The sequence below is a fragment of the Brachionichthys hirsutus genome, chromosome 20 (genome assembly GCF_040956055.1).
Source record: "Brachionichthys hirsutus isolate HB-005 chromosome 20, CSIRO-AGI_Bhir_v1, whole genome shotgun sequence".
NCBI classification, from domain to species: Eukaryota; Metazoa; Chordata; class Actinopteri; order Lophiiformes; family Brachionichthyidae; genus Brachionichthys; species Brachionichthys hirsutus.
In genome coordinates, this window is record NC_090916.1 from 9432616 (window position 1) to 9457017 (window position 24402).

At 54.6% G+C, this 24402-nt stretch overlaps 2 protein-coding genes across 2 annotated transcripts; both read left to right on the top strand.

The window, feature by feature from the left end:
• Positions 1 to 3882: 3882 nt before the first annotated feature.
• On the top strand, positions 3883 to 6860 carry LOC137909541 (forkhead box protein O3-like). Its single transcript, XM_068754008.1, has one exon. The coding sequence runs from the start codon at positions 3886 to 3888 to the stop codon at positions 5251 to 5253; it is 1368 nt and encodes a 455-aa protein (XP_068610109.1). The 5' UTR covers positions 3883 to 3885; the 3' UTR covers positions 5254 to 6860.
• Positions 6861 to 12237: 5377 nt separating this feature from the next.
• armc2 (armadillo repeat containing 2) lies at positions 12238 to 24033 on the top strand. Its single transcript, XM_068754125.1, has 16 exons — positions 12238 to 12446; positions 12524 to 12596; positions 12793 to 12922; positions 15607 to 15714; positions 16274 to 16458; positions 16544 to 16646; positions 16973 to 17181; positions 17557 to 17702; positions 18974 to 19073; positions 20282 to 20597; positions 21872 to 21994; positions 22076 to 22122; positions 22185 to 22251; positions 22398 to 22530; positions 22809 to 22972; positions 23191 to 24033. Exons 1-16 carry the CDS (start codon positions 12238 to 12240, stop codon positions 23322 to 23324), a joined length of 2247 nt encoding a protein of 748 aa, XP_068610226.1. The 3' UTR covers positions 23325 to 24033.
• The last annotated feature ends 369 nt before the right edge of the window (positions 24034 to 24402 follow it).

A 24402-nucleotide genomic window follows, 5' to 3' on the forward strand; every position in this document is an offset into this window, starting at 1 on the left:
GCTGAATCGCACAAATATGGCGGACGGAGGTGGCATGAAAAAAAAAAAGAGCCCAGAATTCTGCTGTTGGTTCCGACGTTCCAGGTGCGTCCGCTCAAAAATGAGCTGCAGGACGGATCTTGATGAAAGTCAGGAATCCATGTTTTATTCTAATTATAACGTCATTCGGATTAAACGAGCAGCCGCACGATTCAGACGAGGTCATTTTGGGTATCGTTGTGTACTTGCGGGATTAATGCGATGCACTGAACGTGTGTTCATCTGCATGACTAAAGCGCACAATCCCATTTGGTTGCTACGTGTTAGCTTCTCTGTTTGGGTTAGCATGAATTATTTACCAAAAATGAAAAGGTATAAGTAATGGTGTTGTGTTCAAGCTGTGAATGAGTAGTGTGTGTGTGCGTGTGTGTGTGTGTGTGTATGCGTGTGTGTGTGTGTGCGTGTGTCTTTGGCAGGCGCATTAGCGCTGCAGCTTCAGGACGCCGTGTCCTGGAACTGGGGTTGATGGAGCACAGCAGGGATGTCCTGTGTTGTCCCAAAGCAAAGCGCATGAACAGGAAGTGTTGAACGCCCGCCTCTCCTTTCTTTCATTCTGCTGTCATCCTTCAGAATCGTATCTCGCCATGGCGTTCCCTGCTGCGTCTCGGTTTTCCTTTCCTTTCTTCTTCCAGCGTTTGTGAGACAACGTTCCAGGAATCCTGGAGGCAGGGCTCCCATCCAGCTCCGATCAAAACACACCGACCCGATCAAGAGTTTCTGGGATAGCGCGATCCGTTGGCTGATTGGTTGGGAGAGGTGGGTGGGGTGGGGTTAGCCACTCCCCCCACCGTCCTGCTTTCAACATGTGGAACGACACGGGGCACACGGGGACACGGCAGAAAGAGGACGGTCTTGTGACGACAGCGAAAGCGGCGTCTGGCCTGGAAACGCGGGACGGGAATGGAATGTCCTGCCCCCCCCTCCGGAGCTCGGGGCAGCTGGAACCCGGAGCCCGTCCTCTCTCTGCAGCTGTTTATTTATAAACCGTGCATCCACTGAGAGATGATTCTATATTGTGTAGCAAAGTTAGCTGGGGTAGCCCCGCCCACGAGACCCTCTGCTTTCTTACCTGTCCATTTAGCTTCTTTAAATCGTAGCATTAGCAGCAGAACATATTACGTGGCGTGTTCATCCGCTTCGTCTGCAGCGGTGACTGGAGGCGGAGTCTAGAGGCGGAGTCTAACCCCGCCCACCGGACTTGGTCTCAGGTTACCGCTGGTTGACATCATGGCCGATAACGTGTGCTTGTGTTTGGCTGGGACTCAAGTACAAACACACACCAGAGGTGTGAGGCTCAGGTCACAGAATTGCTCCAATCACAGCAAAGGGGCAGCAGGGTCGCGGTGGAGGGGGGCTAACATGCATGAGTCGAGCGCTTCGACCTCGAGGCACTTTGACCTTTGACACGGTGATGCTATAAACCCGCCGCCGTACGTCTGGAGCTCCTTGCCTGTTTCAGTTTCCTCCCGGCTGAAGGCAGGAGCGCTTGATTCCGTTGGAACCTGGCGCTGTAGCTGGGTGATGAAATACGCCTGCAATGCCACGCAGACCTTCCCCGTTCTGTACTGCCTGGCTACGCAAACCCAGTTCCACTGCAACCAATCAGCGCCGCCGACGGCTGCAGCCAATGGGAAGGCTCCCTTACATTCAGCTGGGCCAATTGCAGGAGGCCTGCCGTGTTTCTGAGTAACCTCACGAGCCTCATTCGCTCATTTCTACGTGGCGTCAAACCGACGTTTGGCGTTGGGATTTGCATAAATGCTCAAACCCGCCGTCCCGCCGACGCACCTTTAAGAACCGAGAGATTCCCGACGCGGATCCTGACAGAGATTGATTGTTCCCACGTGTTGACGACAGACAAAAAGGCCTCTGTGTTCCCACAGCTGGTGCACGCACACACACACACACACACACACTTTTGACCATCCACCATCCAGACCAGCTGAGAAGAGGTTAATATCAGACAAAAACAATCAGATTTGATCAATAATATTAAAGAAACAAATGGATTCTGGAAATCCCATAAAAATATTTTTGATTAACAAAACTTGAAAGTTTCCACATTATTAAAAACTCAGTGTTTTATTTTATTCCAGCAGGGAGGGTCGTTCTAACGGTTTCCATGGCGATTTAAAGGGATAGTCACACATTTTGTTGGTGAAATAAGTGCTTTCTTAGAGGAGAAACGCGACGTCGGTCTCACGTCCGCTTTATAAAGAAGAGGCTGATGCTCGGGGAGAGTTCACGACACAGATTTAGGTTTAAATCTGGTCACAGTTTCCTCTGAATGAAACACAATCAACCAATCGTGACCACTAAAGTTCATTGATTGATGGATTATAACTCGTCTTGGATTTCATTTAAGATGAATTGCGGCTCAGGCTCGGCGGCATCCCGGTCCTCTTGTGAGGACGTCCTCGTCCTCGTCCTCGTCTCCAGCCTGGACGGGACGCTAATCGAACCAGCTGCTGGCTCCATATCGTGTTACTCAGAGTCCAATCCAAATCCTATTTGTCCCGATCTGTCAATCTAACTCGCTCGGAGAGACCGTGGAGAGAGGGAGCGATAGAGACAGCAGCCTCCGCGTCCCTCGCTGCTCGCCGTGCTACTTCACGTGTCTTATTTGTCTTTTATGGCTGCATCGTGGGAGTTATGAGTCAGAGCTGCCGATTTTATTAATGGATTTGGGAATGCCCCAGAGGAGCTGTATGAAACCGGATCCCACCCGCTCAGCGGCGTGCCACCTGCAAACCCGCAGAGTGCACGCAAATAAAGCATAAAGCGGTCGATCGCCGCTTTAAAGAGCCTCGTCCTGGAGGAAGAACGCAGGAATGAATTAAACGCCGCCGCCCAATTCAGACAGGTTAACGATCAGTTTAAACGGAAGGGAAATCATGAAGTAAATCCAGAGCGTTCGGTGTTCAAGGCGTTTGATTGGGAGGAACGTTTAAGCGTGGGAGGAGGTGCAGGAGGAGGGATTGATGGAGCGTCCGGTTCTGGCAGGTAAAGTCCTGCAGCGGTGGCGAGAAGGAAACTCGCATTCCGTTCATTCTGCTGGCGTTTCTCCTCCCGGGGGTTTTCCTTTTCCTTCACGAAGTCTCCGGTTCTTCTCCGGTTCTTTACGTCTCGCTGGCAGCTGGAAGCGTTTATAAAACGTTGTGGAATAAAGGCGTGATGTCATTCCTCCAGAGGATGAACTCTGGTCTCTCCGGTTTCACTTCTCAGCTTACCTCACCTCACAGAATAGAAGCGTCCGTTCACGTAATTATTAAAGGGGCAGTTCACCCAAAAACTACAACGTCACTATCACGTCGCTGCCATCGTCGTGCGGCGAGGAATTGAGTCTCCAGAGGCTCCGCGGTCCCAAAACGCCGTTTGAGCTTAACAGCAGACTCCCAAACAACTCGGTGGAAAACGAGTCCCGGCGCCGTGTTCCGTTTCTGGAAGTGAAAATGTGTGCATGTTGTGGGCTGTTTAAATGGGAGGATATAGCATCGCCGGCGGAGTCCCTCAGGGCCCAGAACAGCAGCAGGAGAGGAAGGGGCCATGGAGGAGGCCTCGTGGCTCCTGGGGCACAGACGGAGGAGGAGAAAGGAGCAACTCCTTGTCGGTTTATTGGTGAAGCTTCAGATCCTTCTCTCGCTGCGGAACCCGGTTTAGCGAGAGGCGCTCGTCGGGCGCTCTGTTGGCGAACGCGAAGCAGGAACACGACCTCTACGACCTCTACTGATCGACCGTCTTCCCTTCCCGATCTTTGTGTTGCAGAATTCCATCCGGCACAACCTTTCCCTCCACAGCCGCTTCATCCGCGTCCAGAACGAGGGAACGGGGAAGAGCTCCTGGTGGATGATCAACCCGGAAGGAGGGAAGGGTGGAAAGGCACCCCGCCGCCGCGCCGTCTCCATGGACAACGGCAACAAGTACACCAAATCCGCCCGCGGACGAGCCGCCAAGAAGAAGGCGGCTCTCCAGGCTGCGGCGGCTGCGTCCGGCGAGCGCGGCGCCGACAGTCCGTCCGGTCTCTCCAAGTGGCCTGGAAGCCCGACGTCTCGCAGCAGCGAGGAGCTGGACGCCTGGACGGACTTCCGCTCGCGAACCAATTCCAACGCCAGCACGCTGAGCGGTCGCCTGTCGCCCATCCTCGCCAACCCGGAGCTGGACGAGGTTCCCGACGACGAGCCCCCCCCGTCGCCGATGCTCTACTCCAGCCCCGGCAGGGCGCTGTCCCCCGCCAACGTCACACCCAACGGGAAGTCTGCCCCGGCCGAGCTGCCCCGCCTGGCCGACCTGGCGGGCACAATGAACCTGAACGACGGGCTCACGGACGACCTGATGGGCGAGTTGCTGGATAACATCGACCTGGCGCCGACCGTTACGGGGCCGTCCGCTCCAAACGGCTCCTCGGGGTTCACTTTCGGGTCCAAACCCAACGGGATAGGATCGCCTCCCTCCGTCTCCTCGCCGTCCTCCAACCCTTCTCCCGGCGGTGGCGTTAACGGCTACGGTACCTCCATCTTTGGCCCCCATGCGGCGGGCTCCTCCCTGCGTCCGTCCCCCATGCAGACCATCCAAGAGAACAAGCAGACGTCGTTCTCCAGCGTCGGCCCGTCTCGCTTCGGCAGCCAGACGCTGCAGGACCTTCTGAATGCTGACGGCCACAGCCACAGAGACGTCATGATGACCCAGTCCGACCCGCTGATGTCACAGGCCGGCGCCGCCGCGGTCGTTTCCCAGAACTCTCGCCGTGGCCTCATGCTGCGGAACGACCCGGTAATGACCTTCGGGACCACCGGAGGACTTCAGGGCAGCAAAGGGGAGACGCTGCACGGTAGCCACCGCGCCCGGGGGTCCCTGAACGGGTCCCTGAACGGGGCCTTGAACCTCGCCAACGAGGCTAACGCTCTGGCTAACGCCAAGCAGCAGCTCCTGCTCTCGCCGTTGGGAGGAAACGGTTCCTCCTCGATGCAGATCGACACCTCCATCTTCCTAAACGGGACGGTTGGCAGCGGCGGGGGGGGGCTCTGCCAAGACCGCTTCCCCACAGACCTGGACCTGGACATGTTCAACAGCAGCCTGGAGTGCGACATGGACTCCATCATCAGGAACGAGCTGATGGACGCCGACGGCCTGGACTTTAACTTCGACTCGCTGGTCAATATGAACGGCGTCTTCACGACCTCCAAGCAGACGTCTCAGAGCTGGGTCCCGGGCTGAGGGGGTCCGTCGGGGGGGTGGAGCGGAGCAGGTTGGTGATTGGAACACCCCAGAAGAGCTGCCAGGGGGTAAACGTTTACCCTCCAGATGGCAACGCCCATCGGACGCACGACATCCTGTTTGCCAAAGCTGCCATCAGCGCGACGTGAAATACGAGCCCCCTGTGTTTACAGACGACGACTTCCTCTCCAAAGCTCCGCCTTTTTTCCCGCGCCGGACGCGCTGCCCGCGGAGCCTCCTGTGGAACTCACAAACAGTAGAATTATACAATTTTTCCTTTGTTTCCCAGTCTGTTGATATCGGAGGGGCGGGGCTTATCCGAAGGGGTTTCAGGTGGGACTACAAGGACGAGACATTGAAGGAGGGAACACCTGTCAGATTCAGGAAGTGGCATTTGTTCCAGCGTGGTGTTAAAACTATTCTCCGTCTGTTCTCGCTTCGTGGCGTTAAACGTTAAACGTTCAGTGTTTCTGTTTCCTGCATCGTCCGAAAAAAAAGCAACCGACGAATCGATGAGACGAAAAGCTGGGAATGGCTTCTGATGCGCTCGGATCTTCAGAGCCGCCTCGTCGTCCGGTTTTCGTTGGCAGACACCGCTCAAAGGGAACGCCGCCCGGAGCACGTTTTATTACCTTTAGCTGAGTAGTACGAGAAAACGTAACTTTTAGAGTTTATCTAACTGTAAAAAAAAACATTAAAGACGAAAGGAAGAAAATCTCATGCAGTGCAGAGTAGTAAAGAAGCAGTGTGGGGGCCGGGGGGGGTCTTTCCTTTATCTTTGCATGCGGTGCAGCCAATAGGAAACCTGCGTGCCGGGGTTGTGAACATTTCCACACCACAACAGGTGCTATGAAATCAGTGTTGAATTCTGCCCCGGGAGCTCGCCGTGCCCGGACCCCCGGGCCCCCGGAGCGCCGCCCATTCCTCCAGAAGCCATTCGTTTCTCCGGCGCAACAATAAGCTATCTGTGTATATTGCCAAATTACTTGAAACTGACTGTAGGATATGCTGGCAGCCAAATCACACACACACACACGCACACACGCACACGCACACGCACACACACACACACACACACATCACAGAGAGAGAGGGTGACACCAGGGGTTTGTGTTCGGCCCGGCTGTTTCCTTGTCAGGAGCTTAACGGGACTTTTTTTATGAATAATCACTCAGGGGTGGGGGGAGGGGGGGGGGCTTCCTGTTTAACATGGAGTCACATTCAAATAGTGTTTTAACATTTCTTGATTAAAAAAAAAAAATGTTTTGTGAAATTGTAACCTGGTGGGGGGGAGGGGCGTCGAGACAAAGACTTCTTCACGTCGTCTTTTGTCCCCCCTCCCACTCCGCCCTTGTTGGACTCGTGACACGCCCTTCACGGACATGATTGGTGCTCCCGCCGGTGACGTCCCGAGCGCATCGTTTTCTTTCCTCACCTGGACGTTGACCCCCCCCCCCATGGTGACTGTATGCATGTCTGTATTTATGCATTATGACTTGTGTGAGATGCATATATCCTGCCTGTATGTCCGTATATACTCACGTCGTACTTGACCCTTGGATTTTGTGATACCTCTGAAGGTGAAACCGAAGAAATGACGAGCAACGCCGGGGGGGGGGGGGGGGGGGGGGGGGCGACGACGACGACACACCAGCAGCGTACTTGTTGAGCCGGTTGTAGCATCTGGCGAATCCTTCTTTATGGAAGTGTGTTCCCTGCTATGTATAATAGTGTGTGTGTGTGTGTGTGTGTGTGTGTGTGTGTGTGTGCGTGTGCGTGTGCGTGTGTGTGTGTGTGTGTGTGCGTGTGTGTGCGTGTGTGTGTGTGTGTGTGCGTGTGCGTGCGCGTGGTTGACCACACGAGGCTCCATGCATGACCGAGCCGTAACCGCCTGGACCCCTCCCAGGGTGCCGTCCTACGCCGATAGGAACGCTGTTCCTGGCCCTCGAGCACAACGTTTGCACCCCCCCCCCCGCCGCTGGCTTCGTTATGAACGGCGTGCACGTGCACGTGCACGGATGCGGACGCAGGGAAACACTGTCCTCCGGGCTTCAGGAACGTCAGAAAGGACTCCGTTATTCAGCTAAAGGCAGGACCCCCGTCTGAAGGACATGCGGGACATGACCCAACGCCGCCTTCCCATTGGCTGACCTGAGTCGGGGTCCGTGCTGAGTCTCCTTTAGCTCGGCTTCAGGAATACTCGGTGGACTTTGAACCGTCGGGTGACGTTCCATTGCCGTCGGGGTGACGGATCCTGATTAAAGTTCCGTTTTTGGGCGGACTGCTCCTTTACAAATGGTGCTCCTCCGCTTCGCTAGCCGCCGTAACACACCTGCGCTCTGAGTCATCGTGTGTTCTCCGTGCTTCGCTCCTCCCCTGCTCACCGGCGAGGCCAATCCCGTTATCCCGTTATTGATTCTTGGCAGGAAGGCGTTCCGTACGTTTCGTGCAGTCGTAGCGGATCAGGCCTTCCCCCCCCCCCCCCCCCCGGACACCTGAACAGAGGAGGCGTACCACTAAATACCCGACCCCCTCTGGACTCATTGCCTCCTCTTTTCCATCCTGGAGCGGCCCAGGCCGGGCCTCCTACGACCTTTGCCCTTTATTAACCTCGCGTCTTCTCGACTTGATGTTAGTGGGTATTTTTCCCGTGTATTCCATTTTGAATTGTAATCTAGTTTGTATAAGAAATGAGGCGCATGTAAATAAAGCTCGGCGAGGCTCCACTTGCTTTTGGTCTCCGTGTTTTTCATGTCTGGGGGGGGTTGGGTCAGCGGCGCCGGACCAACGTGACCTCATGGGCCTTGGAGGAGTTCTGTTGGTGCTGCTCAACGTCCAGATGTTTGTGTTGAACGGCTATACTGAAGCTCCGCCTCCCTCCAGCCACGACAAGGAAACACGAAACATCAAATTAACCCCGTGAAGTCAAGCGAAGAAGAAAACAGAGTCTTGGTATTTACAGCGAAGCGATGAAGGGCGACCACATCGTCCTCAAACCATCAGCAAAGGGGGGGGGGGGGGCAACCACGGTGCTAATCGCTTCCAGGCCCGCGCCGATGTTCACGCCTTGTTTTTGGTACTTGGGAGTGAAGGATTATGGGAAGTGAGGCTACTGTTGGAGCAGAGGGATGCAGAATCGTTCAGTCCAAAGTCCCAAAGGTGGTTCTGTTCAGGTCCAGATCCCCATCAGGGCTCCATCAGCCCCCAGACCCAGAAGAACCAGCAGCTCAGAACCGGATCAGATCTCAGAGTCCACCAAGACCCGGTTCCAGAAGAAGTTCTGGATCTCAAGGAGGCTGTAACAGGAAAACCGGGACTATTCCAGACCCGGAGGACTGGGATGAGATTCCTCAGGAACCAGAAGCTGGATCTGGATCGGGTCTGGAGGCTCCAGTCCTTCAGGGTCAGAACACTTTAACATCTGTTGGATGGATCCATTGATCTTCTTGCTCTGGAGTGATTTGATTATTGCAAACAGCTGATGAAGATGTTCCAGCCGGTGCTGATCCGTTTCCTCTCCTCCTCCCGTCCTTTCTGCTCACGTCTTCTCCTATTTCTGTCCTTGTCTTCGCACCTTTCGTCCTCCCACGTGGATCCACGCGTCTGTAAGTCTCACCCGAAAGGCCGGCTCGCTACGTGCGACTCCGGGATGATGATGATGATGATGATGGTGATGATGATGATGATGATGAGGAGACCTGTCAGCCTGTGATTCCGAGCTCTAATCTTCCTCGACGCCTGTGAATGGAGGTGCTGCGGGACAATGCTCATCTGTGGCGGCGTGCCATTACCGATGACATCATCCCACTGCAGCACTTAGTGCACGTATGCACGCGCACGCACATGCACACACAGAGCCCGTCTTTGATGTGTGTGTGTGTGAGTTCAGATAAGGTACCGAGATAAATGGAGCCTCAGAGACTCAGAGAAGCTTCATCCATCACGTCTCCCGCTTGGTTACACTTCCAACCAATCGATGAGTCACAGCTCATTAGCCCGAGTGTGAAACGTGACCCCCCCCCCCCCACCCCTGTTTGAGTGGACGATCTCTGGGGACGCGTCCACCGGCCTTTGCTGATCCCTGAATCTGTCTCCATGGACGGAGATCCTGAGGGGGGGGGGTGATGGATGCTCCATGTCCCCCCGCGCCCCCCCCCCCCCCCCTCGTCCTCCTGTGTTACTGCTCCGCTGTCAAGGCCACAGGGAGAGGATGATGATGATGATGATCAGGCAGGAGTCGGGGAGTCGTGTCTCGCACCTCCGATGTGTGAGCCCCCCGTGTGGCGGTGGCGTCGCTGGAGGATCCCATTAACCCCCCCCCCCCCCCCCCCCAGGGAAACCGCATTACGGGAGGGGTCAGAGGTCACGATGGAACCTTAGCCTCCACCGCGTCGCCATTTAATCACCAAGGTGTCTTCAGGAAGATCTGATCGCCTGGAAAGTAGATGTATCGGTCATTTATTTCAGATCAATAACATTTCAGTTCGCCAGCTTCATCGCATTTAGCTCTTTAGCTAGCTGGCGTGCGCTGACGGGCCAGATGTTAGCGTAGCATTTTTGCTAGCATTAGCGGCTGCTGTTCCTCACCTCATGTTCGATGTTTAGCGTGTTTGAAACGTGACCCAAACGTTGAAGGAGGAGCGTCGGACAGGAAGGACCCGTTCAACGTCGACGCACATCTGGATAACGGAATCTCTCCCGCCTCCAGGAGAACGTGGCGCCGAGTCCCTCTCGAAGGATCGCTGGTGACTTTGACTTCCTCTTCGTGTCCTTGTGCACGCTCGTCATGCGCCGCGGGGACTTGCGTCCCCCCGTCCTCGTCCCCTCTCATCTGCGAGACACATGTGTTTATGAGCGCGTTCCGGCTTTGACACGAACATCTGGGCGTCTGCGTGTCCGTCAACGCAGAGTTAAACTTTGTTTATGGAGCTGAAACGACCGGCTGCACGGGGGCTTCACTTTGGTCTTTTGTTTGTGCGGGTCCACATGTGCATGCATCCGGACAGAGGGAAGGCCGCCGCCGCCGTTAATCACACGCCGTCACGCTCCTCGTGTGACGGAAGCACATGAGACAACGGAGACCTCTGCGTCGAGGACGTCGTCGTCTCCGTGCCTGGGTGACGCCAGTCAAAACCGCGTGCGTGTAAATGCGAGTGAGCAGGAGATGTGTCCCACGCCCTTGAAGAGATGAGATCAGGCGGCGACTCAATGACCTTCCGATCTCGGTCAGAACAAATAACCGCTTCGAGGCGGATCGGTGGGGACAATCCGCCGCATACGGAGACGTGAAAGGGCTTCACAGAGAGACGGGTCAAACCGGGACCGGCTGAGGACACCCCTGTCCCGTGAGCCTGCGACGGAGCTGGTTGCCACGGCGACATGCCAACTTCCTGTGTCACCAATCAGCCCCGTTCATCCGTGTGATGTGGGCAGCGCTGATTGAAGCGCCTCCTCCCATTGGCTGTCGAGCCTCGCGGTGATGCCTTGTGATTGGGCATGGCCAGCACGTGCTCTCGGCCAATCAGGCCCGCTGTATCCAAGAGACTGAAGCACGCAAGGCTATTTAAATCCAACCAGGGAGCCGCAAGATTAACATGTATGTTTCACCGTGATAAAAATGATTTACGAGTGGACGGGATTGGGAGTGAGTCGGATCAATGAAGCCCTGCATCACGACGCTCATCCCGAATCCCGAGTTCTTCTGGGAATCGGTTTTATTTTATTTTCCCATGCATGCATTCTCTGGAACGGTCGAGTGGATGGATCAGTCCAGATCACAGAGAATGGGTCACAGAGAATGAACCACGTGAATGGAGGAGAGGTGAAAGGTTACGGCTACAACCGCTGCTTCCAGCTAAACCACAATTACATTTAAAGGGAACATATTATTTAAAAAAACTCTTTTCCCGTGTTTCTACACTCATATTTTCATCGTTTCGGGTCATTACCGGCCCGAAAACTGCTAAATTAAACCACCCAAATGCAACGATCAAGTGATGCACACATGATCAATAGTCACGCCAGCCTGACTATTGATCATTCAGTTCTGTTATGGCTATAAATAATGGGAAACCTTGTACTTTGACTTGGGCCTAACATTTATCAGCAGAATCAGTGACGCAGATTTCAAAACAAAGATTTACTTGAAAGTTTAACTTTTCCGAGCGAACCTGAAGGTCGCATCCGTCTTCGCGGCTGCTGAAATGACGTCACCGCTTCGCGCGAGATTACACAGTGGCTCTCGCGCACCTGTTTTTCTGCGGGTTAGCTAGTTTTAAGCTGTAAAATTCAACCATTTTAAACTAGTTTTAGAAGTGCAGACTGTTTTATTTTCTCCGTGGATGACGACTGTGGGATTTAAAATGGACGCCGTCGCCTACAGATGATCTCTGCCGCAGTTAAACGTAAGTTTTCTACTTTTTCTTTCGGTTTCATTCAAACAAGTTGCCTCGAACGTCTCTAGCCTCCCCGCCGTCTAACGCTTCACACGGTTTTATTGTTCTTATCGGTTTAGCTCGTTAATTTATTCATGTTAACGTTTTAATTGTGTTGTTTTGGCTCCTTGTTCGCGACACCGACGCGGCGTTTGGTCACCATGGACACGAAGCGTGAACGCGCGGAGTTCTCGTCACTCGCGGCCGCATTGCGTCATCGGTGCCGCCATAAATGTAACATCTGGAGGCTTTATTGTTGTTTTTTTTTGGGTTATACCGTCCGTGAACGCAGCAGGACGAACCGCCGCTCTTCGGGCTTGTCACGGTGGAAGTTCCGAGTATATATGTGAAGTTCAGAGTACTTCTCTCTTTATATTTTTACTTCACATTGTCCGATCGGAAACAAAAACCACCAAGGAAAGGAACATCCCATGCTAGTTTGACCCTCAGAATAAGATGTGCCTGTTTTCTGCAGCCGCCGGCGCCGTGAACCCGACCCGGAGCCCGCCGAGCCCGCCGAGGCCCGCAGACTCTCTCCTGAGCGGCCGCCATGGAGGGAAAGCGTGAAACCTGCAGCCCGTTCATCGCTCGGCGAAACGTCGGGAGGAAAACCAGTGCAGAGATTGTGAGTGAGGTCAGACGGTCGCTGCGAGTCCAGTCCACCCAGCGACCTTTCACCCCCAGAGACGGACACCGGTGTCTCTTTGGAAAGAGCTCCGTCCCCGCAGACGATGAAGAGAGGCCTCCATCATCCTCTAGGTCAGTTACTAAACCCTTTAAATATCCGTGTCGGGAGCTCCCGTCATCCAACATCCTTCATTTCTTTTTAATTTCAGTCTTTGTGCTCAACCTGCTGACGCTCCCGACTGCAGGCCGGGTTCAGGAATCCGCCTTTCTCCTCTGGACCACGTAGGTTCTCTCTCAGAAAACCAGACTTCACATGAGGGTTATCTAAAATGTGCCGTCTGTGAACGCTTATCAGGCGTGAATAATTGGGATTGATATTATTATATGAGATCCAAAATACAAATCAGTGAGTCGCCAATTTAATTAGATCTTTTATCCTATAAGTATTCACACCGTATATTTGCTTGTGTGGTTCCAGAAGCCGAAGCTTCCGGTCCCGTCTGACGTTAAGGTCTTTCCCAAACCCCCCACCGACCCACCTGGGGTGAAGAATCGGACGGCGCATCTCGTCCGGTCTGGATCTCTGACCACTTTACCTCCTTTAGAGGGTAAGGAAGGAAAGTATTACTGAAGTATTACTGAAGTATTCATTTGACATGTAGTCCAGTATTTCTAGCTTCATAAACGCCGCATGCTCGTGATGAAATGCTAATAATTGAAGGTTCTGTGATCCAACATTCTTAATTTCTTTCGAACAATGCAGATAAAGTCTCTTTGACAATTTCTAGTGATAAAAATGGGCACAGTTTCCCGTTCTAACAGGAAATACTAGAAAACAAACCAATCAGCTGCTGTCAAAGGCACCTGCCTGGATTCACATCCCCCTGATTTAAGTTCCCGTGGACAGATTCAAACCGGCAGCCGTGTAGCTCGGGGGCCTGAACATTGCGTCTCACCTCCGTGTTTCAGAGGGCTTCCACCCGGGACCAGGACAGCGACCAGGACAGAACCGTCTCCCCGGCGGTCCCCGTCAACGTGGCACGAGCGCTGGTGAAAGGTGGGCTTTTCTCCCTTCTGGTTGACTTGAAAGGCGTGTCCTCCTGCAGACGGCTGGAAATACGGCCTCCTTTGTGTTGTGTTATCGTTTTACATCCAAACATTATGCCGTTAAAACGATTGAATTCAGACATAAATATAGTTTCATTATTTCTATGTCACCTTTTTGTTACTTTTAAATGCGTTTCCTAATTTCTACCTTTTAGTTTATGACCTAGTCTGGCAGCATAAACGACTCCGTGTTTGCAGGTTTAAACTGTGGTCATTCAACGCAGCCTCAGAGGCAGCACGCCCCCCCCCCCCAGCCCGGATAAATGCGGGGGGAGTGGCGACCGCCGTAAAACGTTGCCAGAATTAAGCATGCGATCCCGGCCGGGACAAGCAGAGAGGCTAAAAGCTCTGCTCTCTGGGGCTCCGCAGGGGGTACAGACCATAACCCCCCCCCTTCTTGATTACTGTGAGGTCAGAGCTTTTAATGTCGCAATCAGCGACAGAGACGAAGAGAGAAAAGCACAAAAGCACCCACTCCAGGTGGAAATAGATGCTCCAGCTGAGCTGCATGGGATGTAAAGATGCGGGAGATGAGACGTCCTCCAGGTTCCTGGCCTCCAATAAGCCAAATGGCTCTCTATTAGATTTGAGGAGCCGTCTGGGCACGGCTGGACTGCAGCAGGACCGTGGTGATGAGGTCACGTCTCAGAGAACGCAGCAGCACACAAAGAGGCCTTGTTATCGCTCTGATGTTCTCCGTGTGCCGCCTCCATGGAGCCAGAGCGCTGAGCCAAAGAGATGCTGATTGGGGACCGCCCAGTGGCCGGCTTCCTGGTTCTCCCCCACCTGGACTCACTTTAAATTCTGTCAGCCCAGAAATGTGTTTGTGGTCCGTCTGACCGTCCACCCGGCCTTTAACAGACACACGTGCAGCGATGCAGCGACGTGCAGCGACATGCAGCGAGATGCAGCGAGCGATGTGCAGCGACATGCGAGCGACGTGCAGCGAGATGCAGCGAGCGATGTGCAGCGACATGCAGCGAGCGACGTGCAGCGAGATGCAGCGAGCGATGTGCAGCGAGCGACGTGCAGCGAGATGCAGCGAGCGACGTGCAGCGAGATGCAGCGAGCGATGTGCAGCGACATGCAGCGAGCGACGTGCAGCGAGATGCAGCGAGCGACGTGCAGCGAGATGCAGCGAGCGACGTGCAGCGAGATGCAGCGAGCGACGTGCAGCGAGGTGCAGCGACATGCAGCGAGCGACGTGCAGCGAGATGCAGCGACATGCAGCGAGCGGCATGCAGCGAGCGACGTGCAGCGAGCGACGTGCAGCGAGATGCAGCGACATGCAGCGAGCGACGTGCAGCGAGATGCAGCGACATGCAGCGAGCGACGTGCAGCGAGATGCAGCGAGCGACGTGCAGCGAGATGCAGCGAGATGCAGCGAGCGACGTGCAGCGAGATGCAGCGAGCGACGTGCAGCGACGTGCAGCGAGATGCAGCGACATGCAGCGAGCGACGTGCAGCGAGATGCAGCGACATGCAGCGAGCGGCATGCAGCGAGCGACGTGCAGCGAGCGACGTGCAGCGAGATGCAGCGAGATGCAGCGAGATGCAGCGAGCGACGTGCAGCTATGCAGCAGCCGCAGCGTTGCATGCCAGCAGGCGTGCTTTGGGATGACCGTTACGGTTGCAGCAGACATTAACAGAGCTGAGCTCTGACTTCCTGTCTGTTGGGGATTTCAGTTGGTGATGCACACAAATGTACAGACACGTGGGTGGTCTCAACCAGTGCTGCAATAGTACCACTCAGTGGCGCTAGGTGGAACTACACCTCTGAGGCGCTTCTTCCAGTGGTGATAGTTATTCCTCGTGAAGTAACCGGACTCTGCTTGTGTCCTTCTTTGTGCGGCAGCACTGCTGAGGATTGTGGATCCAGACCAGCGGCGTTCGCATCGACATGGAGGACGGGTACGTCCAGAGGAACGCTCGCATGAACACAAACTCTGCAGACACGGTATACCGATGTTCAGCGACGAAACGCCACACACGTCTGCACGCCCACGCAGGCCGGGTCACGGCGGCACAGAAAAAGAACTAAGAGGAAGTAGCGCTGTGGGTGACGACCTTTCATCGCCGCATCAAACTTCCTGCTGCTTTATTTTAAGACGGTGAACTTGTGAACTGCACTCGCTCTCGCCGTCTGGGCTGCTAATTGGCTAACTGCTATTTCTGCACGTTTCAGAACCGGGATGTGGAGACGACGTCACAATCACACAGGAGGATGGAGAGTCATCGGCGTGGGAGGACTCCATCGCTCCTCTCCTCCGACAAATGGAGGGGGGGGCAGCAGGTAGAGAGAAGCCGTGGCTCTAAATGTTTTAACACGCCACAAATTTAATGGAAGATAAATGTTAAATATTTATCCTGGCGAATGCTCTCTAGCATAAAACACTCCCCAGTTTCAGTGGGACAATCTCGCAGGGTGACGAGAGCTTTTTTTAGTAACAGTATTTATGCCGGAGAAACATTTACTTTACCTCGAAAACAAGGAAGAGGCTCCGCCCTCCTCTTCCTCTGCGTGGAGATTGGATCAGGCTGCTGCAGAAATGTTGAATCTGAACACAGAAACCAGAACGGCTTCTCGGAAAAGGGAGGGGAGGTTGTTTTAACAATGTGTTATTGATACTGAGGATTTCAGCTCACACGCACGCACACACACACACGCACACGCAGGCACACGCACACACACACGCACGCACGCACACACACGCACGGGGCGGCCGTCTTGTGCGTGCCGACACACACCCCGATGTTTTCATTTGGGGATGTTTGCCCTCTCGGTTAATGTTTGACGTGTCGCCCTGAACTTGACGTCGTCGATGAGTTTCTGTGTCTACCTGCGATGTCAGGTGACTCCGAGGGCGCCGCAGACCGTCTGTGCGCTTTGTGCGGCCGCCTCCATGGCGCCTTGGCGGACGCCGGCCTGCTCGGCCTGCGCTGCAAGAAGAGGTCGAGGATCCTTCGGACGCTGTTCCGCCTCACCGGCCTCCACGTGGCCCGGCTGGACCTGCACATCGCCCGGCTCTGCCTCGCCGTGAGTCGCCTGAGTCCGAGGGGGGGGCGGGGGGGGGCTGCCGCTAGGCCGCTCTCACCGCGGCGTCCTGTTCGTTTCTCTCCAGCTGTGCGTCACTGGAAACGACCTGCTCAGCATCTGTAAGCTCGTCTTCCAGATCAGCTGCAGGGAAAGCAACGACGCCTTATTCCGGAACGGGACGCTCATCGGTGAAAACGCCTCTTCAGTGCCGCGCCGACCACAGCAACACGACGCTAAACGCTCCTCTGTGTGCGAAATGTTTGCGTTCATGTCTGGCGTCCGAGCTGCTCCCAGAGCGAAACGTTCCGGCCCGGAGGCCGCTCTGTTGTTTCTGCCTCGGCGGAGGAGCTCGTGTTTCCATCGGTTGCGTGGCTTGTTTGTTTCTTCTAGCTTTCCTCGAAGAGTCAAAAACCACAGGACAGGAGTCGACGGGGCCCGGAGGCCGGGACCAGGTCTGACCGTCCTGTTTTCCTCTGCCAGATGATTTACAGATGTGAACGTTTTCCGTTTCCAGATTCTCTGCTGGGCCTCTTGAGCACGGAGGACGTGTCGGCGCACGGAGCAACTCTGCTTTACTGCGTCGGGACGCTCAGGTGCCTGTCGGGAAACGTCTCCGTCCTCAGACTCCTGCTGGACAAGAACTTCCTGGGCTCAGCCCAGAAGCTCCTCCGAAGGCTGTGCTCGGTGGACGCCGCCGCCGAGGCGGGACCGGTTCTGCTGCAGGTGGGTCACAGAGTGCTGAGAACGGGCTCGGCTGAAGCGTTCGGGTGTAAAGTCATAAAGTCGTTCGCCGTTCTCAGGTCAGCACTCCGGCGTTTTAGGAACACGGCGTTCGACCACAGAAATGTTCTCGTTTACGTTTATTGGTCCAATAGGACCACGTTCTGGTTGGCGTCTATCCCGCCTCGGTACGCTGGCGGCAGCGTGAGTTTCCAGCGCTGCGGCGGCCTGGACTTCCTGCTTCCCTCCTGTGATGGAATGATTAATGTCCGTACGGAATGGTTTCCGGTTCAGGACGGCGGCGTGACCGACACGGAGCGCACCGACACACACGCAACACTGCCTGGATGGTAATGCCCTGACCTTTGACCCCTGCAGCTGACCGCGACCCTGAGGAACCTCGCCAATCTGCGTGCTGCTCGTTCGCTCTTCGTCTCTTTCTCCGTGCTGTCAGAGCTCTGTGTGGTGCTACGTCTTCATCGCCACCACCCGGACATCTGCACCAACGTCTCCAGGATATTCAGGTAACGCACGACTAGTAGAGATCACACAGGAACTAGTAGAGATCACACATGAACTAGTAGAGATCACACATGAACTAGTAGAGATCACACAGGAACTAGAGATCACACAGGAACTAGAGATCACACAGGAACTAGAGATCACACAGGAACTAGAGATCACACAGGAACTAGTAGAGATCACACAGGAACTAGAGATCACACATGAACTAGAGATCACACAGGAACTAGTAGAGATCACACAGGAACTAGTAGAGATCACACAGGAACTAGAGATCACACAGGAACTAGAGATCACACAGGAACTAGTAGAGATCACACAGGAACTAGTAGAGATCACACAGGAACTAGAGATCACACAGGAACTAGAGATCACACAGGAACTAGTAGAGATCACACAGGAACTAGAGATCACACAGGAACTAGAGATCACACAGGAACTAGAGATCACACAGGAACTAGAGATCACACATGAACTAGTAGAGATCACACAGGAACTAGTAGAGATCACACAGGAACTAGTAGAGATCACACAGGAACTAGAGATCACACAGGAACTAGAGATCACACAGGAACTAGTAGAGATCACACTGGAACTAGAGATCACACAGGAACTAGAGATCACACAGGAACTAGAGATCACACAGGAACTAGTAGAGATCACACAGGAACTAGAGATCACACAGGAACTAGAGATCACACATGAACTAGTAGAGATCACACAGGAACTAGTAGAGATCACACAGGAACTAGTAGAGATCACACAGGAACTAGAGATCACACAGGAACTAGTAGAGATCACACAGGAACTAGAGATCACACAGGAACTAGAGATCACACAGGAACTAGTAGAGATCACACAGGAACTAGTAGAGATCACACAGGAACTAGAGATCACACAGGAACTAGAGATCACACAGGAACTAGTAGAGATCACACAGGAACTAGAGATCACACAGGAACTAGAGATCACACAGGAACTAGTAGAGATCACACAGGAACTAGTAGAGATCACACAGGAACTAGTAGAGATCACACAGGAACTAGAGATCACACAGGAACTAGAGATCACACAGGAACTAGTAGAGATCACACAGGAACTAGAGATCACACAGGAACTAGAGATCACACAGGAACTAGTAGAGATCACACAGGAACTAGTAGAGATCACACAGTATATATATATATATATAGCAGTATTGATTGAATATCTCTTTCTTCAGCCGGAGTGGTGGGCGGAGTCATGGTGCTATTTGTTGTCCTGTGTCCCTCAGTAAACTCTCCTCTTACTCGGAGTGCCTCCTCGCTCTGGCGCAGACCCCCGACTGCTGCCGGCTACTTTTAGATGTGCTGGCCAAGCACCACCAAAAACAGGTGAGCCCGACCCGGCCCGTCCTGGTCCGGCTCCAGCGGCCCCGCCCCTCTGAGCTGTTTGTGTACATCAGGTCCAAGCACTTCACGGGACGTTGTGTCCATCTGCACGTAGCGCTCACGTGGGATTGGACGTTCAGTCGCCCTGGAGCTAGGGGGAGGCGAGGAAGAGGAGGAGGAGTCAGACGTGACTGACATGAAACAATGAAAGATAAACCTGCTGAAGACAACGGGGGCTCATTTTAAGCTAAAGGCGTTAGCATGCACCTGTCTGAGGAACGTGCATGAGCACAAACATGTTGGCCTGGGATTCTGCTTACCTCACTGTCAGAGTCATGTGACCCGAGAAGGCTAGTATGCTAACACCTTTAGCGTAGCTTAGCCTAGCTTTCAGATCAAACTGGTACCTCAGGCCTTCCAGAAGACCACAATTATGTTGTATGAGCCGCGTGGCATCAAAATACATCAATTATTCTTGTTTTAAAACAAGCCCCGCCTCCTCCCGTTGTTCAGGCTGCTGCGGTCTCGCCGTGATGCTTCAGTAACGTTCAACAGATTAATAAACCCGTCAACACGAGGATCAGCTGCTGATGACTCGTATTTAAAGGAAGTGTTGATTTGTGGTGTGCGTGTGTGTGTGTGTGTGTGCCTGCGTGTGTGTGTGTGTGTGCCTGCGTGTGTGTGTGTGTGTGTGCCTGCGTGTGCGTGTGCGTGTGCCTGCGTGTGCGTGTGCGTGTGTGCCTGCGTGTGCGTGTGCGTGTGTGTGTGTGTGTGTGTGTGTGTGTGTGTCTGCGTGTGTCTGTGTGTGTCTGTGTGCGTGTGTGTGTGCGTGTGTGTGTGTCTGTGTGTGTGTGTGTGTGTGTGTGTGCGTGTCGTGAGCAGCTCGTACCTGGACGGCTCGTCCTGTTCTTGGTTGAAGGTCACGTTGCATTTGCGGGAGAAAAGCGAGTTCTGAGTTTGTGTGTTTGTGACGCACGCCCTCGGTTTGTTGCCTCTTTTGTCGGTGAGTGTGCGATACTCCCCGATAGACGCCTCGTGTTTTACACTGAATAAACACGTTATTGATTCCTGTTCGTTGCTATTATGGCCTCCATAGCTTCCTGCAGCTTTTTGTTTTAGTGCATTTTGTTGTTCTGAAGACGTCTCCTCGGCTCCGGGGGGGTTGTTCTCCACCGTGTGGCACCGCTTCAGTCCGTTTCTCCCCCCCCCAGGACCTCGTCGTTCGTCTCCTCTTCACCCTCGGGAACCTTGCGGCCGAAAGCGACGACGCTCGCCTGCGGCTCTTTGAGAGCGAAGGCTGCGTGGAGACGCTCCTCCGGCTGTACGACCGCTACCAGCGCAGAGACGGCCCGCCCCCTCAGAAGAGCCCCCTGTCCCCCTGCGAGCCGCCTCCAGCAGGGGCGCCAGAGGACGACGATGTGCTGGTGAAGCTGATCCGGGTGCTGGCGAACATGTGCATCCACCCTGCTGTAGGTCCAGACCTGGCAACCAACGCGGCCTGCGTTCAGCTGCTGATGGAGACGCTGGGTGAGCAGGGGGGGGCGTCTAGAGACGCTGGGTGAGCCGGGGGGGGGCGTCTAGAGACGCTGGGTGAGCAGGGGGGGGGGGGTCTAGAGACGCTGGGTGAGCAGGGGGGGGGGGGTCTAGAGACGCTGGGTGAGCCGGGGGGGGGGGGTCTAGAGACGCTGGGTGAGCCGGGGGGGGCCTCTAGAAACGCTGGGTGAGCCGGGGGGGGGCGTCTAGAGACGCTGGGTGAGCCGGGGGGGGCGTCTAGAGACGCTGGGTGAGCAGGGGGGGGGGGTCTAGAGACGCTGGGTGAGCCGGGGGGGGGGGGTCTAGAGACGCTGGGTGAGCCGGGGGGGGCCTCTAGAAACGCTGGGTGAGCCGGGGGGGGGCGTCTAGAGACGCTGGGTGAGCCGGGGGGGGCGTCTAGAGACGCTGGGTGAGCAGGGGGGCGTGTCAAGCCGCCAGACGCCATCATTTATTAAAGCGCCTGCAGCTCCTAGATTTATCTCCCGTGTTCCGTTATGACATGCAAAGGTTAAACAATAGCGGTTAGCATGTAGCATGTAGCATGTAGCAGTAAACATGCGAGTTCCTCAACCACTTCCTGTGCGCTGGGAACCGGGCCTGAGTTCCTCCCGCTGCAGCGTTTCTGTTCAAGGTGCGCCCCCCCCCCCCCCTCCAGCTGACGTGTTCTAAAGGCCAGAGCGGCGCCGCTCGCTTCATCGGGAGGACGTTGAACCGCGTCCGCAGCCCGCTCTGTCTGAAACGCTCGCCGTGGGCGGAGCGTCTCAGGACGGGTTGAACTGTTACAGAGCGAGATCTCCATCTGTTAGTGGCTGCCTCCTACGCGCGCGCACGCACGCACACGCACACGCACACGCACACACACGCACGCACACACACACAGTTAGGGGTCGATCGAGTGCATATTGAGGCGAATGACAGGAAGTCAACGGTGACTGGAGACGCTCGGTGCATCCTGATTGATGAACAGCTCGCGAGCAGGAAGTGGAAGTCGGCGTGACATCTGTGTGAGATTTACGGCGCCGCTCGGGGCGTCTGCTGCTGGCCTCTCGGATCGGGTCACGGCGACCTTCGTACGCCGGCTGATAATCAGACGCCATGTCGGGTCCAAACGAAGCTCAGATTAAAGCTGCGTTTCCGATAACGCCGCTGAAGACGAGGCAGGCCGCCGTCGTGTCACGTGAACGATCCGCCTTCATCGCTCACCTGGGTCCGGCTGGTTAGCTCGTTATCTCAGGAAGCTCCTCCCCTCTCCTCTCGTCTCTGACCAGAGCTGAGGTCCGTGTTGGACAACGAGGAGCTGATGGTGAACGCCGCCGCCGCCGTCGCCAACCTGTCCTCCTACCAGGGAGAGAGCGCCGCCCTCGGGCGCGGTCGGCTCGCCATCGCAAAGCGTGAGACTGAGAGCTGCACACCTGGGAGTGACCGCTGAGACTGCAGAGAGTGATAATGTCGGTCTACCCCCCCCCCCCCAGTGATGCTGAAGCTGCTGCTGAGCTCCAGCATGGAGGCCAAGCTGGAGGCCATGAGGGTGTATGGAAATCTGTCCGTGCACGAGGACGCACGGGCCTTCCTCATGCAGAGGCCATGAGGGTGTATGGAAATCTGTCCGTGCACGAGGACGCACGGGCCTTCCTCATGCAGAACGGAGGTACGGGACGCACGCGCATTCAGCCAATCACAGGGCTGCTTGGCGGGACTTATCTCCAAGGCCGGCTGCAGTCGATTTAAAGATGGCTGCTGACTTTAAGCTCCGCCCTGCTTTCTCCCCCTCTCGCCCCCCCCCCCCCCCCTCAGTGCACCGGTTCGTTGTAACGCTGCTCGACTCAAAAAACGCCGACGTGTGTTTTTCCGCATGTGGGGTCCTCACCAATCTGGCCATGGACCCCCCCAACAGGAGGAGCCTCTCGCTGGAGGGGGCCGCTGCCAAGTAAGGGCCGAGACGCCTGGAGACGTTTTGTGTTTTAAACGCTTGTTGCATCTCTTGTGTTGATCAATTTAATTTGATTTGATTATTGCAACTTAATGACAGTTGCTTGAACGCACACACGCACACACGCACACACACACACACACACAGCTAAAGCCCACAAACCTGACAGTCATGTGAATTCTGCTCCCTGTGTGTGTGTGTGTGTGTGTGTGTGCGTGTGTGTGTGTGTGTGTGTGTGTGTGCGTGTGTGTGTGTGTGCGTGTGTGTGTGGGTAGGCTTGTGGACTGCCTGGAGGACCTGGGAGCAGCTGATTGGCAGCTGGCGGGGCAGGTCTGTCAGGCGCTCTGGAACATGATTGGTGGCGCTAACGGCGGCGCAGAGGAGCTGCTGGACGGACGGGGAAGAGAGTCTCTGCTCCAGATCCTGTTTACATACTCAGGTCGGTCCGGTGATCTCATCTCACATCACGAGGGGGGGAGTCAAGTTGGGAGGGGCATGTTCTAACTCACCTCCATAACCCTCAGTGGGGGGGGGGTACTGCTAACTCACCCTCCCATCTCCACGCTCACCTCGAGGGGCTGCATGAGTTCCAAACACGATGCTGAAAGGTATTAAAAACGAAACCTTCCTCTGACCTCCTCATCCTCTCGCCCTTAGATGAAGAGGAGGCTCTGAAGTGGGTAGAAAATGAAGATTTGAGGGACTTCCACAGGGCCTGCAGGGAGGTGGAGTTCCTGCCTGTAGCTCAAAAACTGATGAAGACGCTTCAGCCTCCGGACCGGACGGCCTGAGAGACGAGGAAGAGGCGCCGGGTGGAAGCGTTAGCGTCTTTCTGTTAGCTAAAATGCTGGGGTGAGGTCACATAAATGTCCGGAATCTGACCAATCGTTATCATTCCCACGTTTCCTGACTGCTCTACTACTGTCAGGACACGAGGAAGTAGAACTCCGGACGGGCATCGCCCCGCGTAGCTCGGGTTTAGAGACATGTTTGATAACATGTTAGCAAAACGGCTAACTTTAGCATACAACAACCCAGACTTAAATAAACATGCCCCAAAACTCACTAGTAAAATACATTAGCATGAAGTGTCTGGAAGCTAGTTATCTAATGCTAGCTAACGGATTTTTGAACCTCGTCAATCCTGACATTAAGTAGGAAGTGATCGGACGCTAATGTTAGCTGACCTAGCTCACGGGTTATCACACACGTTTTGTTTCTGTCGCTGTGGATTGTTCTCATTTGTGGTTTTTATCTCTGTGTAGCTACAAGCTAACGTGGATGACTGGATTCTTTATTTCCATGTGTTTTTGTTGTTTCTGCAAAATGTGAACTTGGTGCTTAAATATAATTTCTGTGTATCTACACATGCAGGGATAATTAATACAAGCTCTTTAGGACTGTTCCTTAGACGGATGAACGACCAGGAAGTGACCTTCCTGGGAAATCTTTCAGTCTCTGGAGTCATGTGACAATAAAACAGAAGAAAGTGGAGAAACACTTTTTTGTGTGTGTTTGGCTTCTCAACACCTTTATTAGCGATACGGAGCCGGGCAGTGCTTACAAGTAGCCTCAAATACAACGTCTCAAAATCACATCGCTATTACATGGAAACAAACCAAAAAGCCCTCGAAGCGGCTCCACCTGTTAGCCGGAGCTAACGGCTAACACTGTTAAACGGGTTGTCTCTGCTCCTCCTGGGTCCAGATGTTGCTCGGGAGCAGAGAGGACCTTTGACCTGTGAGTCTCCGGGTGAACGGCGCTCCGTTTGTGCTACACAGAGACGCTCTCATTAACGCGGGTTGTTTGATTTGTGCAACTGAACAGCAGAAGTGGGCTGGCGCTGACGCAGATTGTCCTCCTTCTGGA

Coding starts and splice junctions, on each gene's coding strand:
- LOC137909541 (XM_068754008.1), top strand. CDS start 3,886: ATGATCAACCCGGAAGGAGGGAAGGGTGGAAAGGCACCCCGCCGCCGC.
- armc2 (XM_068754125.1), top strand. CDS start 12,238: ATGGAGGGAAAGCGTGAAACCTGCAGCCCGTTCATCGCTCGGCGAAAC. Junction 15,715..16,273: donor AATGGAGGGGGGGGCAGCAG/GTAGAGAGAAGC, acceptor CTGCGATGTCAG/GTGACTCCGAGGGCGCCGCA. Junction 21,995..22,075: donor TCGGCTCGCCATCGCAAAGC/GTGAGACTGAGA, acceptor CCCCCCCCCCAG/TGATGCTGAAGCTGCTGCTG.